Source organism: Podarcis bocagei, assembly GCF_964188305.1.
Source record: "Podarcis bocagei genome assembly, chromosome: 13".
Lineage (NCBI taxonomy): Eukaryota > Metazoa > Chordata > Lepidosauria > Squamata > Lacertidae > Podarcis > Podarcis bocagei.
Genome location: NC_138138.1, coordinates 2,433,370 through 2,450,457, shown reverse-complemented (window position 1 = coordinate 2,450,457; position 17,088 = coordinate 2,433,370). Strand labels below are relative to the sequence as shown.

General features: G+C 46.0%; 2 protein-coding genes across 5 annotated transcripts; one reads left to right on the top strand and one right to left on the bottom strand.

The window, feature by feature from the left end:
* Positions 1–331: 331 nt before the first annotated feature.
* On the bottom strand, positions 332–10,776 carry ALKBH2 (alkB homolog 2, alpha-ketoglutarate dependent dioxygenase). Of its 3 annotated transcripts, none has more exons than XM_081168617.1 (5): positions 10,586–10,776; positions 10,300–10,460; positions 9,524–9,856; positions 8,266–8,467; positions 332–807 (listed from the first exon to the last, which is right to left on the bottom strand). In XM_081168617.1, the coding sequence occupies exons 3-5, from the start codon at positions 9,810–9,812 to the stop codon at positions 495–497; spliced, it is 804 nt and encodes a 267-aa protein (XP_081024743.1). In that variant the 5' UTR covers positions 9,813–9,856; positions 10,300–10,460; positions 10,586–10,776; the 3' UTR covers positions 332–494. The 3 variants fall into 3 exon arrangements, with proteins under 3 accessions (XP_081024743.1, XP_081024742.1, XP_081024744.1); XM_081168616.1 differs by having other exon boundaries at positions 10,300–10,457; XM_081168618.1 differs by having other exon boundaries at positions 8,266–8,464; positions 10,300–10,774.
* A 266-nt stretch (positions 10,777–11,042) lies between these two features.
* UNG (uracil DNA glycosylase) lies at positions 11,043–16,808 on the top strand. Of its 2 annotated transcripts, XM_081168612.1 has the most exons (7): positions 11,043–11,175; positions 11,720–11,917; positions 13,312–13,407; positions 14,004–14,101; positions 14,279–14,367; positions 15,154–15,332; positions 15,669–16,808. In XM_081168612.1, exons 1-7 carry the CDS (start codon positions 11,086–11,088, stop codon positions 15,807–15,809), a joined length of 891 nt encoding a protein of 296 aa, XP_081024738.1. In that variant the 5' UTR covers positions 11,043–11,085; the 3' UTR covers positions 15,810–16,808. The 2 variants fall into 2 exon arrangements, with proteins under 2 accessions (XP_081024738.1, XP_081024737.1); XM_081168611.1 differs by lacking the exon at positions 11,043–11,175 and having other exon boundaries at positions 11,594–11,917.
* The last annotated feature ends 280 nt before the right edge of the window (positions 16,809–17,088 follow it).

Here is a 17,088-nt window from a genome sequence, read left to right as displayed (position 1 = left end):
GTCCACCAACCAGAAGGGCCTATGGTCAGGCTCCCCAGCCCTGTATTACAAAGGAAATATACACCAGGGTGGCGGGGGAGGTTTATCTTTCATTACTGCTTTGCTTCAGAGAAGATTATAGAAGCAGCTTTTGCCTAATGATCATGGGCTACTGGCCATCCTGCTGGCCACTCCCTTTTCTGTAGCCACTTACGCCCAAAGCACCTAGGAAATCCTCAAGCCCCCTGCATTTTACAAAGCAAGCATAGCCCCCCCACCCCACTCCACCTGGACATTCACCATATGAACCATGGCCATACTAACATCTGAAATCCAATGATCAGCCAAGTACTTGACCCCAAATGCCTTTTTATTTTTACCACAAAGGCACTAAAAAGAACAAAAAAACCCCCACTCTTGGAAACTCTCTCTATTCATGCCTACAAAGAAACTAGATGGCCAAACTCTTGAGACAAACGAACACTGTGTGGAAGGAAGTCAGTGAGCCATCTCTCTCATTGCCCTGGGGTCAGCACCATCACATTTCGAAATGTCAGGTTGATTCTCGGAGCCAGGAGTTTCTTGCGACTGGGCAGGCTGTGGTACCAGTAACGGTTGGTGGGGAAGTTCATCATCAACAAGCTCCCATGCTCCAGCTGCAGCTTGACAGCCTCAATGTAGCGCGAGGAGTTTTTGCCTCGGGAATCCTTGTGCCGGAAGACAAAGTCCCTGCAGGCGCCAAAGGACACAGATGCGATGGGGCTGCGAGGGGCCAGCTCTCGCTCATCATCTCTGTGCTCCCCCATGTGATCGTGACCGTCCTTATACCTGGCAGGGAGGGGAGATGAGAGATGCAGTGAGGTAGTTTTAGACTATGGACTCAAATGCGCTTGCAGAGTGGAGGAGCAAAAAGGGTTTTCTTGTGTGTGTTTCTTTGTGGCTGATTAGCTGCTCTCCCTGTGCAAAGGTCAGAGGGGGCAGGGTTTCTGTTGAGGCAGGTGATTAGCTGTGGGAGGAGCTTATCAGAGCTTGCCGCCAGGCGCGCGGTTTGATCCATCTTTTAGATTTAGGGGAGCTAGTCTCAAACGTTTGTTGGGGGAGACCTAGGGTTTTTTTGGGGGGGGTGTTTGTTCTGTCTTCACGCTTTTTAAGATGGAGGACCACTGTAGACACCCCCAATGACACGTTCTCAAGATGGAGGGTGAGGGAACAGCTGCAGTCGCCTGCGGTTCCTGCGCAATGTTTGCCATCTTGCCAAAGGTTGCAGGCAGCTTTACCTGCAGCAATTGTATGTTGATTGCCCTCTTAGAAGACAAAGTCCAGCAACTGGAGGAACGTGTAACTATGCTCCAAAGAATTAGAGAGTTGGAGCTCTTCTTGGAAGCAACAGAGAACACCGTCTCCACCAAGGAGGAGACAGGGGACTGCCCTGAGAAGGAGGCTAGTTCACCAACACAGGAGCCAGATATATGGAGAAATGTGACTCAAAGAAGTAGGAGGCCCAGGGTTCGCTCTGATTGTTTAGAAATACACAATCGCTTTGAGGTCCTCTCCCCTAGCATGGAAGACGAAGAGCAGACTCCATTTGAGGATCTCTCCCTCATTACAGTCGATCAGGTATATGAAAACAAGCAGCAAAGTCAGTCCTCAGGGAATGTGCAGGCGACCTTGGAACGGACAGCTCACGGAAGAACCCCGACCAAACCTAAGAGGAGGCGTGTAGTGGTGATAGGGGATTCCCTACTGAGGGGAACAGAAGCAGTGATCTGTGGGCCTGACAAGATGTCTCGGGAAGTGTGCTGTCTCCCCGGGGCTAAGATCCAAGATGTAACTGAACGACTGCAAGGAATCATAAAACCCACTGACAAATACCCCTTCCTCTTGGTTCATGTGGGAACCAATGACACTGCAAGCAATAGCCTCCAGAAGATCAAAAGAGACTACAAGGCTCTGGGCAGGAAATTGAAGCAATTAAACGCACAAATTGTCATCTCATCTGTCCTCCCAGTTGAACGACGTGGCCCAGGGAGAGAGGGGGAAATAGTGGAAATGAACAGCTGGCTTCGCAAATGGTGTAAACAGGAACGGTTTGGATTCTTAGATCACGGACTGCAGTTTCTTGAAGATGGACTTCTGGCAAGCGATGGGCTGCACCTCACAACGGTTGGGAGAAATGTTTTTGCCAAAAATCTCAGAAACCTCATCAGGAGGGCTTTAAACTGACTAATGTGGGGGAGGGAGACAGTGCTCCTGAAGGTAGGAGTCTATCAATTGATGAAGATGATCATCCAAATGTCATAGACCAAATGGAGCAAACAGCACGCAGACCTAGTGGTGGGAGGAAAAAATCCTTAAATAAGAGACACGGGGGAATGATTAATGGACTTCAATGTCTGTACACTAATGCGCAAAGCATGGGAAATAAACAAGATGAGCTTGAGATCTTATTACAGCAAACTAAATATGACATAATAGGCATCACTGAAACCTGGTGGAATAAGGCCCACGATTGGAATGTAATAATGGAGGGATACAATCTATTTCAGAGAAACAGACCAGACAAGAAAGGAGGAGGAGTGGCGTTATATGTCAGGGATGTGAAGAGATCCAAGATTTAGAACCTCAAAGCCAAAGTGAGAGCATTTGGGTCAAAATTAAGGGAGAGAAGAATAACAGTGACCTCATTGTGGGAGTTTACTATAGATCCCCAAGCCAAATGGAGGACATAGATGATGCCTTCCTGGAACAGATGGCCAAGCATGCAAAAGGAAGGGAGATAGTAGTAATGGGGGACTTCAATTACCCGGATATTTGTTGGATGTCAAACTCAGCCAAGAGCATAAGGTCAAACAGATTCCTCACTGGCCTTGCAGACAACTTCATTGCCCAGAAAGTGGGAAAAGCAACAAGAGGAACAGCCATTTTAGATCTGGTCCTAACCAATGTTGATGACCTGGTTGGTGGGGTAGAAGTGGAAGGATCATTAGGCGCGAGTGATCATGCTCTTCTGAAGTTTACTATACAGTGGAAAGGAGAAGCCAAGCATACTAGGACTCAATTTCTTGACTTTAAGAAAGCCGACTTCATAAAACTTAGGGAAGTGCTGGGTGAGATCCCATGGTCAGTAATACTAAAAGGAAAGGGAGTTCATGATGGCTGGGATGATGGTTGTGTTTGGGTTGAGTTATACTCACAGTTTCCCTCAGGATGCGAGACGAGAGGGGGTGTGAGGTGAAACAGAACTTACAGGGTTAAACAGTTCTGTGTGACGTCTCACATTCTGAGGCGTGGTTTGGTTCACATACAGGAATCTTTCTTTGTGTGTGAGTTTCCTTTCGTTTTTGGCTGAGAGGCGAGAAGGATGTCTGCTCTCTCGCCGGGACTGATTTATGATGTTTTTCTTCACATTAAAGGCTGTTAGAGATTAGCAAGAAGCCTGCGTTCAGTCTGATTTATTATCCACACACACGGCAACACTTTCTACCGCTGCGTAAGAACTCTGCTGAGAGCTGCAAAGAGCTCACGTTTTCTATCGGCACGAGCGTCCAAAGGCACAGAGGAAGTGTGCCGGGCGCCATCTTATCTCACATGAACTGCATCCAAGAGTATTAAAAGAACTGGCAGATGTGATCTCAGAACCACTGGCAGTCATCTTTGAGAATTCCTGGAGAACAGGCGAAGTCCCGGCAGACTGGAGGAGGGCAAATGTTGTCCCTATTTTCAAAAAGGGGAAAAGAGAGGACCCAAATAATTATCGCCCAGTCAGTCTGACATCAATACCAGGGAAGATTCTGGAGCAGATCATTAAGCAAACAGTCTGTGACTCAAGGGCATCCTGATCAAATTTGCAGATGACACCAAACTGGGAGGGGTGGCCAACATCCCAGAGGACAGGATCACACTTCAAAACGACCTTGACAGATTAGAGAACTGGGCCAAAACAAACAAGATGAATTTTAACAGGGAGAAATGTAAAGTATTGCACTTGGGCAAAAAAAATGAGAGGCACAAATACAAGATGGGTGACACCTGGCTTGAGAGCAGTACACGTGAAAAGGATCTAGGAGTCTTGGTTGACCACAAACTTGACATGAGCCAACAGTGTGACGCGGCAGCTAAAAAAGCCAATGCAATTCTGGGCTGCATCAATAGGAGTATAGCATCTAGATCAAGGGAAGTAATAGTGCCACTGTATTCTGCTCTGGTCAGACCTCACTTGGAGTACTGTGTCCAGTTCTGGGCACCACAATTCAAGAAGGACACTGACAAACTGGAACGTGTCCAGAGGAGGGCAACCAAAATGGTCAAAGACTTGGAAACGATTACCACTTCTGGGTTGGTGCGAACAGCTAATGGCGGATTCCCTCCGCGCTCCGGAGGGAATCGGCTCCGCTGGGGACGGGTCTTGCCGCGACGGCGACGCGGAGACCCTCAAAAACCGCAGGCGCGGATGCCTGCGGACCTGGTGACTCGGTGGGCACCTTAAGCGCCCCCCGACCCACGAAGAGCCTTTTTAAAGGCTACGGAGAGGGTACGGAGAGCGGCGTGGTGCTGGGAGTAGACCACTACCCCAGCGGAGCGGAGCCGTGTGCCATGGCTGAAGAGCGCTGACTTTTTTCCTTAAATTCGGACCCGAAAAGAAGCAACCCGTGAGTAGATCGGAATTCGGACTTTAAAATATCTATCTGTGAATTTGATACGACCGGGGGATGTGTCAAAGGGAAGTCCGCACCCCCCCTCCTGCAGATGATTTAAAGCAATAGCAGGAGAACTAAGTTGGAGAGCCTACCCTTTTGGGGTGAGTTAAAAAGACATTAACTTTCACGATTTGATAAAAGAAGTTTTGAGCTGGAGTGTAAGAGTGGAATTTCAGAAGTTTTTCTCTTGTTGTGTGCAACCCCCCCTCCCGGGCCCGAGAGCGTCCTGTCTCTGAGCCTGTTGAAGAGGAAAGGAGTTTGACAGCTGTCAAAGCTGTCAAACGGGCAATTTAAAGTAAAAAAGCTTGTTACTTAAGATCTCCCTGGACTAAATGTGATACAATTGAATTAAAGTGGTTGGAAACAAAGAAACAAAGAACGAGGCAAAGGACTGTTGGGAAAAGATTACTAAGTAACCAGATTCCCTCTAGGGGGAATTCTGAGACATTACAATGGCTGCGGATGGAAATTTACTAGCTGAGATAGAAAGAATGTTTTACCTTGTGGGAATTCTACAAGAGCAGAGTCTAGCTATGAATAAACAACTTACGACCTTGACTTCTGGAATAAGCAGCTCTGCTGAATGTTTTGAGGATTTGAATGAGAAAAAATCTGCAGCTGAATTGTAAGAGATATCTCAAGAACTGAAGGAGACTAAACAAGGAAAGGAGAAAGCACAGATGGAAAGTACCAACCAGAAGCCTACACATGTGGATTATAAACAAGAAGACCCTTGGATTACATGGATTACAAATCTGCAAAAGATGCGAAAGATGAAGGAGGAGGCCCCTGGAGTACTTGGAATTCAAGAACTTAAAAGAAAGAAGAAATATGATTGGGGCCTCCATTCTGATTCTGAATATGAAGGACTGGTGGAACTTTTGCAGCAGTTGTCTTTAAGTTTTCTTGTGGGAAGAAAACTTGGCTTGATTGGGACAGAACTCCTTCGAGATCCGAAGACCAACATAAAGGACTACCAACAAAACCGGCGGAGAGGGACTGAAAGAGACTTGAAGGCCTCGGATGTGAGGAATCCAGGCTAAGAACTGTTATTCATATGAAGATGGTGTTAAAAGATTTAATTCATCAAGATCAAGCTGGCTTTTTCCCTGGCCGCCAGATGAATGAAAAGCAAGCGGCTTTAATGTCTGTAGATGCAGAGAAGGCCTTTGATAATGTGTCATGGATTTTTATGGAAAAAAACTATAGAAATGATGAACTTTGGAGAGTCATTCCTTTGGAGAATTGACGCGACTTATTCAGATCAACAGGCTATGTTGATAGTGAACAATGTGATAATGGAAAAATATAACAAAAGGGACAAGAAGGGGATGTTTCCTGTCACCATTATTGTTTATATCAATTCTAGAAACCCTGGCGTGATAGAATAAAAGGTATAACAGTAGGGTGCAGAGCTTATAAATTGAAAGCATTTGCGGATGACCTTGTGATAACAGTAGAAGACCCGATGGTAAGTATATCAAGGGTCTTAGAGATAATTGCTGAATTTGGTCAGGTAGCAGCTTTCAAGTTGAATAAAAATAAAATGAAAGTATTGGTAAAAAATGTGACCGTTCAATAAAAGAGAGACTTACATCGAACAACAGAATTGACAATAGAAAAAAGGTGAAATATTTAGAGGTATGGTTGACAACTATAAAGCCACTTGGAAAGAAAAAAAGAAAAACCTAAAGGTATGGGGAAGGATGAGCTTATCACTATGGGGAAGAATATCAGTAATAAAAATGAATGTATTGCCGAGAATGTTATTTTTATTTCAATCAGTACCCGTTATCAGTAGAGCAGGACACTTCAAGCAGTGGCAAAAAGTTACTTCTAAATTTATATGGCAGGGAAAGAAGCCAAGGATTAAATATAAATTGTTAACTGATGCAAAGGATAGAGGGTTTTTTTTGCGGACTTGAGGTTATATTATGAAGCGTCCTGTCTCTGCTAGCTTCGGGAGTGGATAATGTTAAAAAATGCAGGCATTCTAGATTTAGAAGGTCATGACAACAGATTTGGGTGGCATGCATATCTCTGGTATGATAAGACAAAAGTGCATAAAGGTTTCCTAAACCATTTGGTAAGAAAATCAATTTATGTAGTATGGGAGAAATATAAATATTTATTAGACCAAAAAACACCTTGGTGGCTTTCCCTGCTAGAGGTGAAATCTGTGAAAAAATTAAATGCAAAAAATGAATGGGCAACGTATAAAGAGCTGTTAACAAAAGAAGAACAATTGAAAATGAGAAATTTGAGGATATAAGACTTATCAACTGACTGGTTACAGTATCACCAATTAAATGATGCATTTAGAATGGATAAAATAAATGGTTTTAGTAAAGAATTTTTAAGGTTTGAAAAAGACTTGTTGGAAAATAAAGTGAAAATACTTTCTAAAATGTATACTGTTACATCTGTATTGATACAATGGGCAAGGGATACTGGATATAATATACAATTGTCATCATGGGAAAAATTATGGAGGGAAGACTTAAAATGTACAGCATGCTGTACGTTGAAGGAAAACTCTATGAAAATGATGTACTGTTGGTATTAAACTCCTACTAAATTAACAAAAATGTATAGAACTACTACAAATATTTGTTGGAAGCGCAAAGAGAAAGAAGGCACCTTCTACTATATGTGGTGAATGTGTAAGATAGCAAAAGCATTGGAAAATAATTTATAATGAGTTGAAAAAAATGTTTAAAATAACATTTGTGAAAAAACTAGAAGGTTTTTTTAAAAGGAATTTTAGGTACAAAAATACCAAGGGAGCAGAAAAGATTGTTGTCAGGCTCTGGGGGCTTGGCTTTCTCCCCCCCCCCCCCCACTTTGGCTGCAGATAAGCAGGACAAAGCGACAAGAGTCCCTTACCATTTAAAGGGTCTTTAATGATCACAGGAAAAGAACAAAGCATCCATTCCCGAGATAAAGGTGCTCCCAATTAAGCTTCCCTCTCCAGCATCTCACAACCATTGAGCCTTCTGCATAGCAACCTTATCTGCTCTCCTTGCCCTTGGAGATAAAGGCTGGACACTCTGCAGCAAAGGGGAGTCAGTTCTCTCTCTCTCTCTCTTTCTACTTCTCCTAGCTGTTCCCCACTCAGCTCTGCCCAGCTGTTATTTTCCGATGTAACATGAACAATGGTATAAATTGAATATTAAAGATAGAGAACTTTATAGGATGCAGGTGGGAAAAGATTAATAATGGAACCCATGGAAGGGTGGCAGGAAGTCCAAGGACTCAGAGAATCCTATTTTTTATGATTATGACTGATATTTGAATGTAAGTGTTAAATGCAAAAATGAATGTCCTTTTGTTCCCATAAACTCAGTATCATGTAACTCTGCTGGCAGTGGCTGGTGGGAATTGTAGTCCAAAAACATCTGGAGAGCAGCAGTTGGCAAACGTGGTCAAGGGCAGCTCCTGTAGAATTGCAGTAGGATGTCAAGCTCCTCCTGCACTGCCCTCTGTATGTCACAACAGCAGTCACAAGTTAGTGTAAGGGACTGGGTATGGAGAACTGGTTCCCTGGTGCTCAATGCCATACTAACCACCACCACCTGCCCAACGTTACCTGTTAATGAGAACAAAATTGAAGGTGTCCCCGGTGATCAGCTGGATTTGGTCTCTTATGTGATCCAGAACTGGAATCCACGGCTTGGGCGAGAAAGTGACACCTGAGTATGTGTACGTCAAGCCAGCATCCCCATAGGTCACTTGTTTCCTTGGGATGTTGTGCCACTTTCCAAATATGTGGAGTTTAGTGAACTCTCCTGCTTTGAAAAAAAGATGACAAACTCAAGATGGGCTTTCATAACCAGATGCAGGGAAGAAATGCCACCAAGTAAAAATTTCCCCTGAGAGCAGTGGTGGGGAACCTGTGGTGGCCCCCCAATTCAATTCATGGGGCCCTCTGAACAGTTGATCTCTGCTTCCTGCATCACCACCCCTCTAGAAATTGCTTTTCCTTCCATGCCGTGTGTGAGTTTGTGTGCAAAGGAGAAAGGGAGAGCAGGAGAGACAGATGTAGAGGAGAAAACCTCTTGCCGCAAGTTGGGAGAGGCCAGAGAGAGAGAAGGGTGTGGGGAGAGAAGAATGTTTCACACAGAGACATACACAACAGTATGTAACTCTGCAAATTTAACCTGGTACGTTCTGCATGCAAAGCAGGTGCTCTACAACTGAGCTATGGCCCTTCCCCATTAAACAACCCTCTTCACTGCAGCCCCCTGCCCAATGGCCAGTCAGTGAGAAACTGCTTCTTAGCCTGGCTATTATTATCACTACTGCCCCTGAAGACGGTTTGGAAGCTTCAGCTGGTGCAGAATTTGACAGTCAGGTTGCTCACTGGGGCAGGACGGTTTGAGCGTTCACACTGATCCTGGCCTGATTGCACTGGCTGCCAGTTAGTTTCCGGGTCCAATTCAAAGTGCTGGTTTTGACCTATAAAGCCTTAAACAGCTCAGGACCACAATAGCTACGTAATGGTTGTTTGTGGAATGCTCTCCCCAGGAAGGTTTGCTTGGTGCCTTCATTATATATTTTTAGGCACCAGGCAAAAACATTCCTCTTCAGCCAGGCTAATTAAGATTCTACAGCCTTTTAAACGTGTTGTTGGAGGGGGGTTATTGTTTCGTTTTTGACTTTTTATTTTGTGCTTTTATCTTGTATCTTTATCTTGTGAACTTCCCAGAGATCTTCAGGTGAAGGGTGGTATATAAGTTTAATAAATAATAATAGCCATAAAAATGAGGAAATCTATTTATAGTATGCTCCAGATAGCCCTGCTGCACAGAGAATTCATGAAAGATTCAAAGATCAGATCTGTTTACCTTCAAAATATTCCACTTCCTTTTCAAGCTCCTGGAAGATCCTGTCAGCCTCTGCTTTGTGGAAAAGGATCCTATAATCGCAGTTTAGCCCTTCTGCCCGGATGTGTTTCCATGAAGCACCAACCAAGGGAGTCTTGCTTTGGTGGGATGCATCCAGCTTGGGCCTCTTCTTGCTTCTTCCACTGCCTTCCGCGCCAGAGTCAGCCTCCTCCCGCTCTGGCCCAGGGGACTTCCTCTTGTTCTTTGTTGCTGTGGTCTTAAGAGGCCCCCGGACAATGAATTTCTCCATCGCCAGTTGCTACGCACCTCAATCGAGGCTGTAGGAGGGCAAGCCTGTGATTGACCAGAACCAGATTAGATATGCCTGGAGTGGGGCGCTCCTGGCTGTGGAGTGCTCTTTTTGCTAATATACTTGCAGCAGCTGGAAACTATAATTTGTGGTGTCTGCAAAGGATCTCTTTACCCAAGGGATGGGGAGCCTTTGGCCGGCTGGATGGTGCTGTATTCCAATTCCCATCAATCCTAGCTTGCATGGCCAACAGTCAGGGATAACGGGGGTCACAGTCCAACAACATCTGCTGGCACCTGGCTGGGGAACACTGGCTTGGACAAGCTGACACCTGTAATTATGGAGGCTGGCAAAATGGAACCTCTAAGTTCAGAAGCAATGCACCCCTGTATACCAGGTGCCGGGGATACATTCTAGGGGAAGGCTGCTCCTTCATGCCTTAGGGTTAAAATGCTATGCTATGGCTGCCCTCCAGTGCCTGTCTTACCTCCTGCAATGCCCAGGATATTCTCCAAGGCTCCTCCTGGAACCGAGGCCAGGGAGCCTCACTGCCTGAATCCTGTTTCAGGCCCCACCTTCGTCTCCTTTCCAGTCACTCCTTGCAGCTCCTCCCTTCCTGCAAAAGGTACTAACCGGGAGCCCTGCCTGCTAGAAAGAAAAATGGTAGTGTTGTTATTTCAGAACAAGACAAAGTCTGCTCGCTCCATCTCGAGGGCTTCCCAAGCATCGTAAAAGCTTCTCATGAATGTAAAATCAAAATTGCAAAACATGACCTAGGAGCAGCACAGGCGCAGTTTCCAATATTATTTTTGATCACCCTTTGTTTGTAAGGTTGATTCTACTTTGAGGTGATCTGCGGAGGCGGAGCCCCTGCTCTCTCTCCCTACGGTACTTTCCCCCTAACACGCATGTTCATCACGCAAGTCGGCAACCATAGCGTGCAATGGAAGGCCTCTTGCAAGGAGGACGAGCCTTCTCGCTATTCCCTCCAGCCTCCGTTTGCCGCCGCGGACCCGCCTTCCGAGAACAGGGGCTGCGCATGCGCCCAAGGAGCGGGCGGGCGGGACCCAGGCGCTCCTCGGCTGCGCATGCGCGCTCGCTTTGGCGCCAATTTAAAGCGTACCTGAAGCGGGAGCGGGCGGCGGCGGCGGCGGCGGGTCTTGCCGTGAGGGGCAGAAGAGCTGAGCCAGCGGCTGCTGCGCCTGCTGCCTTTCCCTCGGCGCCCTTCTCTCCCGAGCTGCAGCGCCGGAGCCCGTCTGCCAGCGGAGCCACCATGATCGGCCAGAAGACGCTGCTCTCCTTCTTCTCGGCGGCGCAGGCCAAGAAGCGGAGCCGCTCCCCGGAGCCAGTCGGGGCCGCTGAGGTACAAAGGGAGCCAGGCGAGAGGGGACGGGGAGAAAAAGGCGCCTTCCTAAGGTACCGGCGCCTTCTCCTTCCAGCGGGGGAGAAAAAGGCGCCTTCCTGAGGTACCGGCCAATGGGAAGCGCTTTAGCCGCCCTCAAGCCAATGGGAAGCGTCCGGGGGTGGGACTAAGTCCGACTCGGTGCTCTTAACCAAGAAGAGCTAGGGCTACCTTAGCAACAGAGATCAACTGAGGGCAGGGGCTTTCAAGCAGAACTGCGATAGGGCGAGCGGGCTGCAGGGCTCGGGACCGGCGGCCAATTAGGAAGCTGTTTTGATGGCCCGTAACCAATGAGAAAGGAGGGGGCGCTATCTCGCAGGTGATAGGCCGATACACGGCGCTTTTCGTGTCGCTGGCCAATTGGGCGCGAAAGTCGCCCGTGTTTTGTTTTCTCATGGCGGCGGCGGTGGCCGTGGCGGCGTCGCGCCCCGGTCTGGCGTCGCTCCGCCGCTGCCTCGCTCCTGCTGCCGCTTGGCCGCCCCTCACGCGCTTCTTCCGCCCGCAGGCAGGCTCTCCGAAGAGGTCGAAGGCTGGCGCTCCGTCCCCGCCTCTCAGCCCGGAGCAGCTGGAGCGGATCCGCCGGAACAAAGAGGCGGCCTTGCAGAGACTCGCTTCCCGCCTCAGCAGCCTCGCTCCTCCGGAGGTGGCGCCGGACTGGAGGCTCGCGCTCGCCGGGGAGTTCGCCAAGCCCTACTTCGCCCAGGTGGGCCAGAGGCGGAGAGGAAGGCGGGGGGCTGCCATGGGCGGGGCAAGGGTGACGCGGCGGAGAAGGGTCTCAGCCCATCTCCCCTACCTGACGGCCTTTGAACTGGAGAGAAGGTCGATGCAACGCACCTGATGCGAGCAAAGGATGTGCTCCCGCACGGAGCTGCAGTCCGGGCCACTTTAATAGATCCCCCCCCCTTAATTTATTATATCGAAAACAGGCCTGCTGTTGCTGTGCTGTGTTAAATGGACTGTACCAAAATCTGCACACTTGCCTGCCTTGGTGCCTATCTCTTTCCTCCTTTACAGACATGCATTTCTTCCCTTTCTGTTTTATGCCATGTCGATAGCTTATTCAGTACTTGGTAGCAGACTTCTATGCTTGTTACTCGCGCAAGTGTGCCGCTGGGTTCAATAGGGCTTCCTAGCAAGTGTGTGTAGGGTTACTTATATATTTATGATTAAAGTTTTCCTTGGCTTAAACACCTTGTCTCTTTTTTCAAGTTGTGCTGTACAGTCTTTTCTACAGATCAGTTACATTGTTGAGTACAGTATAAGGTTTGGGAGAGGAGGGGTGGTGGTGAAATTGTGTGTGTAGGGTTCTAGTCCTGCAACCCGGTCTTTTGTATCTTTGCTTGGAAGCGGTTCCTTCTATATTTCATGGAGCTAGCACTCATGGAAATTTACATAGGATGTGGTCTTACTCTCCTTGTGTATACTGTATTTACAGAATAATTAAGTGGTTATTCCTGTCTACCTTGCGGGCCCAAAGTGGCATTAACAGTTCCTCCAAAACCATTATTGATCAGCCTTTATATACGAGAGAGATGCAAAAGTATTTAGATTTAATCTACCCTGTCTCAAGAAGCTCCTGGTGGCTAGAAGTATTTTGTTAATTATTGAGCATGTATCTTGCTGCAACTGACGTTGGAGTCCATAGATGTGCAAGAAGCTGTGGCTAAAAATTGGAGAGGGGCTCCAGGGTCATCACTTGTCCTGAAATGGGAGGCTCCACCTTGCAATGTTCCCCTCACTTTCAAGCATGTTTCTCAAGTTTCTGTATCTCTTGAAAGTTCATCACAACTTTTCTGAAAACTCAGCCACCTGGCTTATATCATGGGATCCAATTTCAAGTCTGGGTGAAGCAAACTCTTCACATCTTTAAAAACAATTGGCTGGCTGGCCTCTCTTTAAAGCCTTGGGCATTAATGGGATGTATTGACAGAAGAAAGCTTTGTGCGTTAACTGAATTGAAATTTTAAAATGACTGCTTGAAACACAATATTGTGTGTGACGCCTAGGTGTTTGTGTGCACTCAAACCGCTACCTACTTAACCTGCTGGCCCTCCTTAACCAGGATTTGAAACTGTCTGCTTCTGTTTCCCAAAACAGCTAATGGACTTTGTTGCTGCAGAGCGCAAACGCTACACAGTGTATCCAGCTGTGCATCAAGTCTTCACCTGGACTCAGATGTGCAGTATCCGTGATGTGAGTAAACCTGGTACAATCAGCCCTACATTTATTCTACCTTTTCCTTCAGGAGTCACTAAGTTGTCAGTGATATCTTCTCTTTTTTCCGCCTCTCGATAAGCGTTGCACTTTCTCTGCATTGTTTTGAAAACCATGGGCTAGTAACAATAATGTTTGGTGCTGCTAGTTGCATTTTGGCCTCAGAATGTTTTGCATACATTACTGTATCTAAGTTGTCCTGACTGTAAAGGGAGGCCACTATTAGTTAATCCAATTGGATAAATGCTAGGTGAAGCTGAAAGGGGTGGGATGGAATGGAATGGAATGGTGAGCCTTCCTTAAAACTACCCATGTTCTGAGCTTTGAACATGGAGCTTTTAATCAAGCACACTACATAGTAATAATTTATAATCATTTATTATTTGTACCCCACATCTGACTGGGTTGCCCATGAACTGTGGTGTTTATATAGTTGTCTCATTGGTCTTCTCTGGAACACACGAGAGAAAGAGCAAGGGATAACCAGCCACATACTGTGTCCTACCAAAGGGACGTATTAAACTGGGCAGGAGTGATTGTATTGAACAAATTTCCGCTTTTGTAACTTTGTTCAGGTAAAAGCTGTCATCTTGGGCCAAGACCCATATCATGGACCCAACCAAGCACATGGACTCTGTTTCAGCGTCCAGAGACCAGTTCCACCTCCACCCAGGTAAGATTAGGCTTTAAACTTTGTAGTCCTATTAGGACCAGATATGCAATACTGCCTTTCCATTAGTCTTTCATTTGCATAGTTATCACTAATATGTTGTTATGTTATAAATGAAATCCCTATGATACAAATGCATGAGAGGAAGTCTGTCAAAACCTTTCTGATTTTTGATCGTAGCCTAGAGAACATCTACAAAGAACTGGCTGAAGACATAGAAGGCTTTTCTCATCCTGGCCATGGAGACTTGACCGGGTGGGCTAAACAAGGTGAAGCAGGATCAAAATTTGTTGGGCGCTTTTCCCCCTGTGGTGGGCTTCCCCCAGCTGCTATCATGTGTGTTGGTTTCACCTTCTGGATACAGATTGCTTCTTTCCAGCAGCCAATGGTAGTACTTGCAGCAGTGGATGGAGAATTCCTTTCAGCATGCCCCAGATTTTAGCAAGGAAACAGCCCCTGAACATCCAACACAATCCCAGCCTCCTCCTGCTTCAGAGAGGCTAGATCTTGCTGAAAAGAGCAAGCTTAGCTCAAATACAGTGGTACTCTGGTTGCGAACGGGATCCATTCCGGAGCCCCGTTCGCAACATGAGCAGAACGCAACCTGCGCATGCGCGCAACTTCATTTTGCACATCTGTGCATGCGCGAGTGGCAAAACCCGGAAGTAACCCTTTCCGGTATTTCTGGGTCGCCGCAGGACGCAACCTGAAAAAAAGTATCATGAAGCAAACGTAACACGAGGTATGACTGTACAGTACAGACTTTACAGAACAGTGCATAGTTTTGCTGCTACATGCAGCTCCCTTACAGAACAGCTGCTTATTATAAGTTTATACAGCCATTAGCATTAAACACACAAGCTACAATAAAATGCCCTCAAATACGCTGGGAGGTGGGGGCTGACCTCTTCTGGTGTTGCAGAATTTGGCTGGGATAAACATATTTTGGGTGCAGAGTATTGATCATTTGCCCTTCCTAGCAGCAAAAGCAGCATATTTTTATTTAATGTTTTCTGCATGCTTGCTAACCCTTTCCTGTTTCATTTTCAACCTAGGAGTACTGCTACTCAATGCTGTTCTTACAGTCCGAGCACACCAAGCCAACTCCCACAAAGAGAAGGGCTGGGAGCAGTTCACAGACGCAGTGGTCTCCTGGCTAAACAGCAACTTGGATGGTGTGGTCTTCATGCTTTGGGGGGCTTATGCTCAGAGGAAAGGCAGCTCTATTGACAGGGTAAGTGCACCGTTGCTTTTCCATTCCTCTGGAAGTGACACTAGTCTGGACAGTGGGGAAAAGGCTGGAAGCTGGTCTGTGTGGTATGCAGCATGGAATCTAATCCTGAGCTTGGATTATGGCCTCATGCAGCACCCATTAGAGTACATTGTTTTAAAAGGGTATTCTAGGACTGCAGAACTGGGATTATTAGAGGATGGGCTCAGGTTTGGTCAGTTTCTGTTAAATGATATTGGTCCATGGAACAGCAGTACAAAACCTAAGATTCTGCAAATGTGGTGGCAGTTCAGTGGGGCGGGATGACTACAAGGTCTTAACATCTCTGATTTCTTGCAGAAACGGCACCACGTCCTACAGACAGCTCACCCTTCACCCCTGTCAGTGCACAGGGGTTTCTTTGGCTGTAAGCATTTCTCTAAAACAAATGAATTGCTGAAAAAGTCTGGGAAGAAGCCCATTGATTGGAGCACCCTGTGACACAGAATTTGAAACCAACTGTGTTTGATTCTTAGAGTACAGTCACTACTTGGGAATAATTCTTTGGATTTGTTTTAATTGAATGTGCCAGATCAAAGAGTCTACTCCAAATCTCTTATTTTGGAGTAGCTTTGAATTTAATGGAATTAATCCTGAAAATGTGTTTTTCACATTTTTGGTGCATTTTGGGACAAAAATAGATTGGCTGAGATGTTAGCCTTTTTATGTTCACTCTGGCTAGTGCCAAGGAAGGCATTCCATTCTGTTATTAGCTATTGTAAAATGGGCTTGTTGGTTTTTACTCCCCATCTTGTACATCTCATGTTGAGGGAAATGAAAGCTCCTTTTCATATATATTTTTACACCAAAGAATTTCATTTTTCATTTTTGGCCCACTCAGTGAAGTATCCATTTAGCAAACTGTTTATGATGTACAAATCAATGTCTTATTTAGTCTTCTAAGCTTGTCCTTTTATCAGTTGTCAATTAAAAGTTGCATCAGTTGCTGTGAACTGTGACCCTGTTTTCACACTGTTTTCTGAGGTCTGCAGGAATTAGATCAGCTGTGGCAAAGTCAAAGGATTCCAGTTGCTTTTTTCTTATTGGGATAGGGAAAGGATGGAGCCAGATGTTGGAAAGCATTGCCTGACCTATAGGAGAAATGGGGTTCCCAGTGCTAATGATGGTTGTGTTAGGGAAAACATCACACATGAAAATCTTACTCAGCCACAGTTGGCAGCTAAACTTCTGTTGCAGGTATTGGGCTTGTAGGAGCCATCATTATCAACTTCTGTAAATTATAAGAAAGTCTGGCATACCCTTTTTATGTGCAAATTGCATAATAAGATATTGTTCTGGTATGTTTTAAATACCAAATTATGACTTGTACTTGCGGTGGTTTTTTTTACTCTTTGTACCACTAGGTGACAACAATGCAACTAATTTTTTTTACAGTCACTGTATATTTGTTATAAAAATAAACATATTTGTTATTTGCTGTTTGTTGGCTCCCCCCACTGCTTCTTTTGCATATGTGTTATTAAATTTATTACCCACATTTCACCAGCAGTTCCCAGGGTGGGGTTGCAACAATTTAAAATTGGGAATTAAAAACAGTTAAAATGTATTGCATATGCAAGAATAAGGTGGATCCTGAAAACACAGATTTCAGGCGCCAAAGGCCAGGGTAACGCAATGCACTTTAAGCACTCGCCAAAAACTTTATAGTGAGGCAGCCAGATGCACCTCTGGGAAAGGAGCACCACAGCTGAGTTCTACA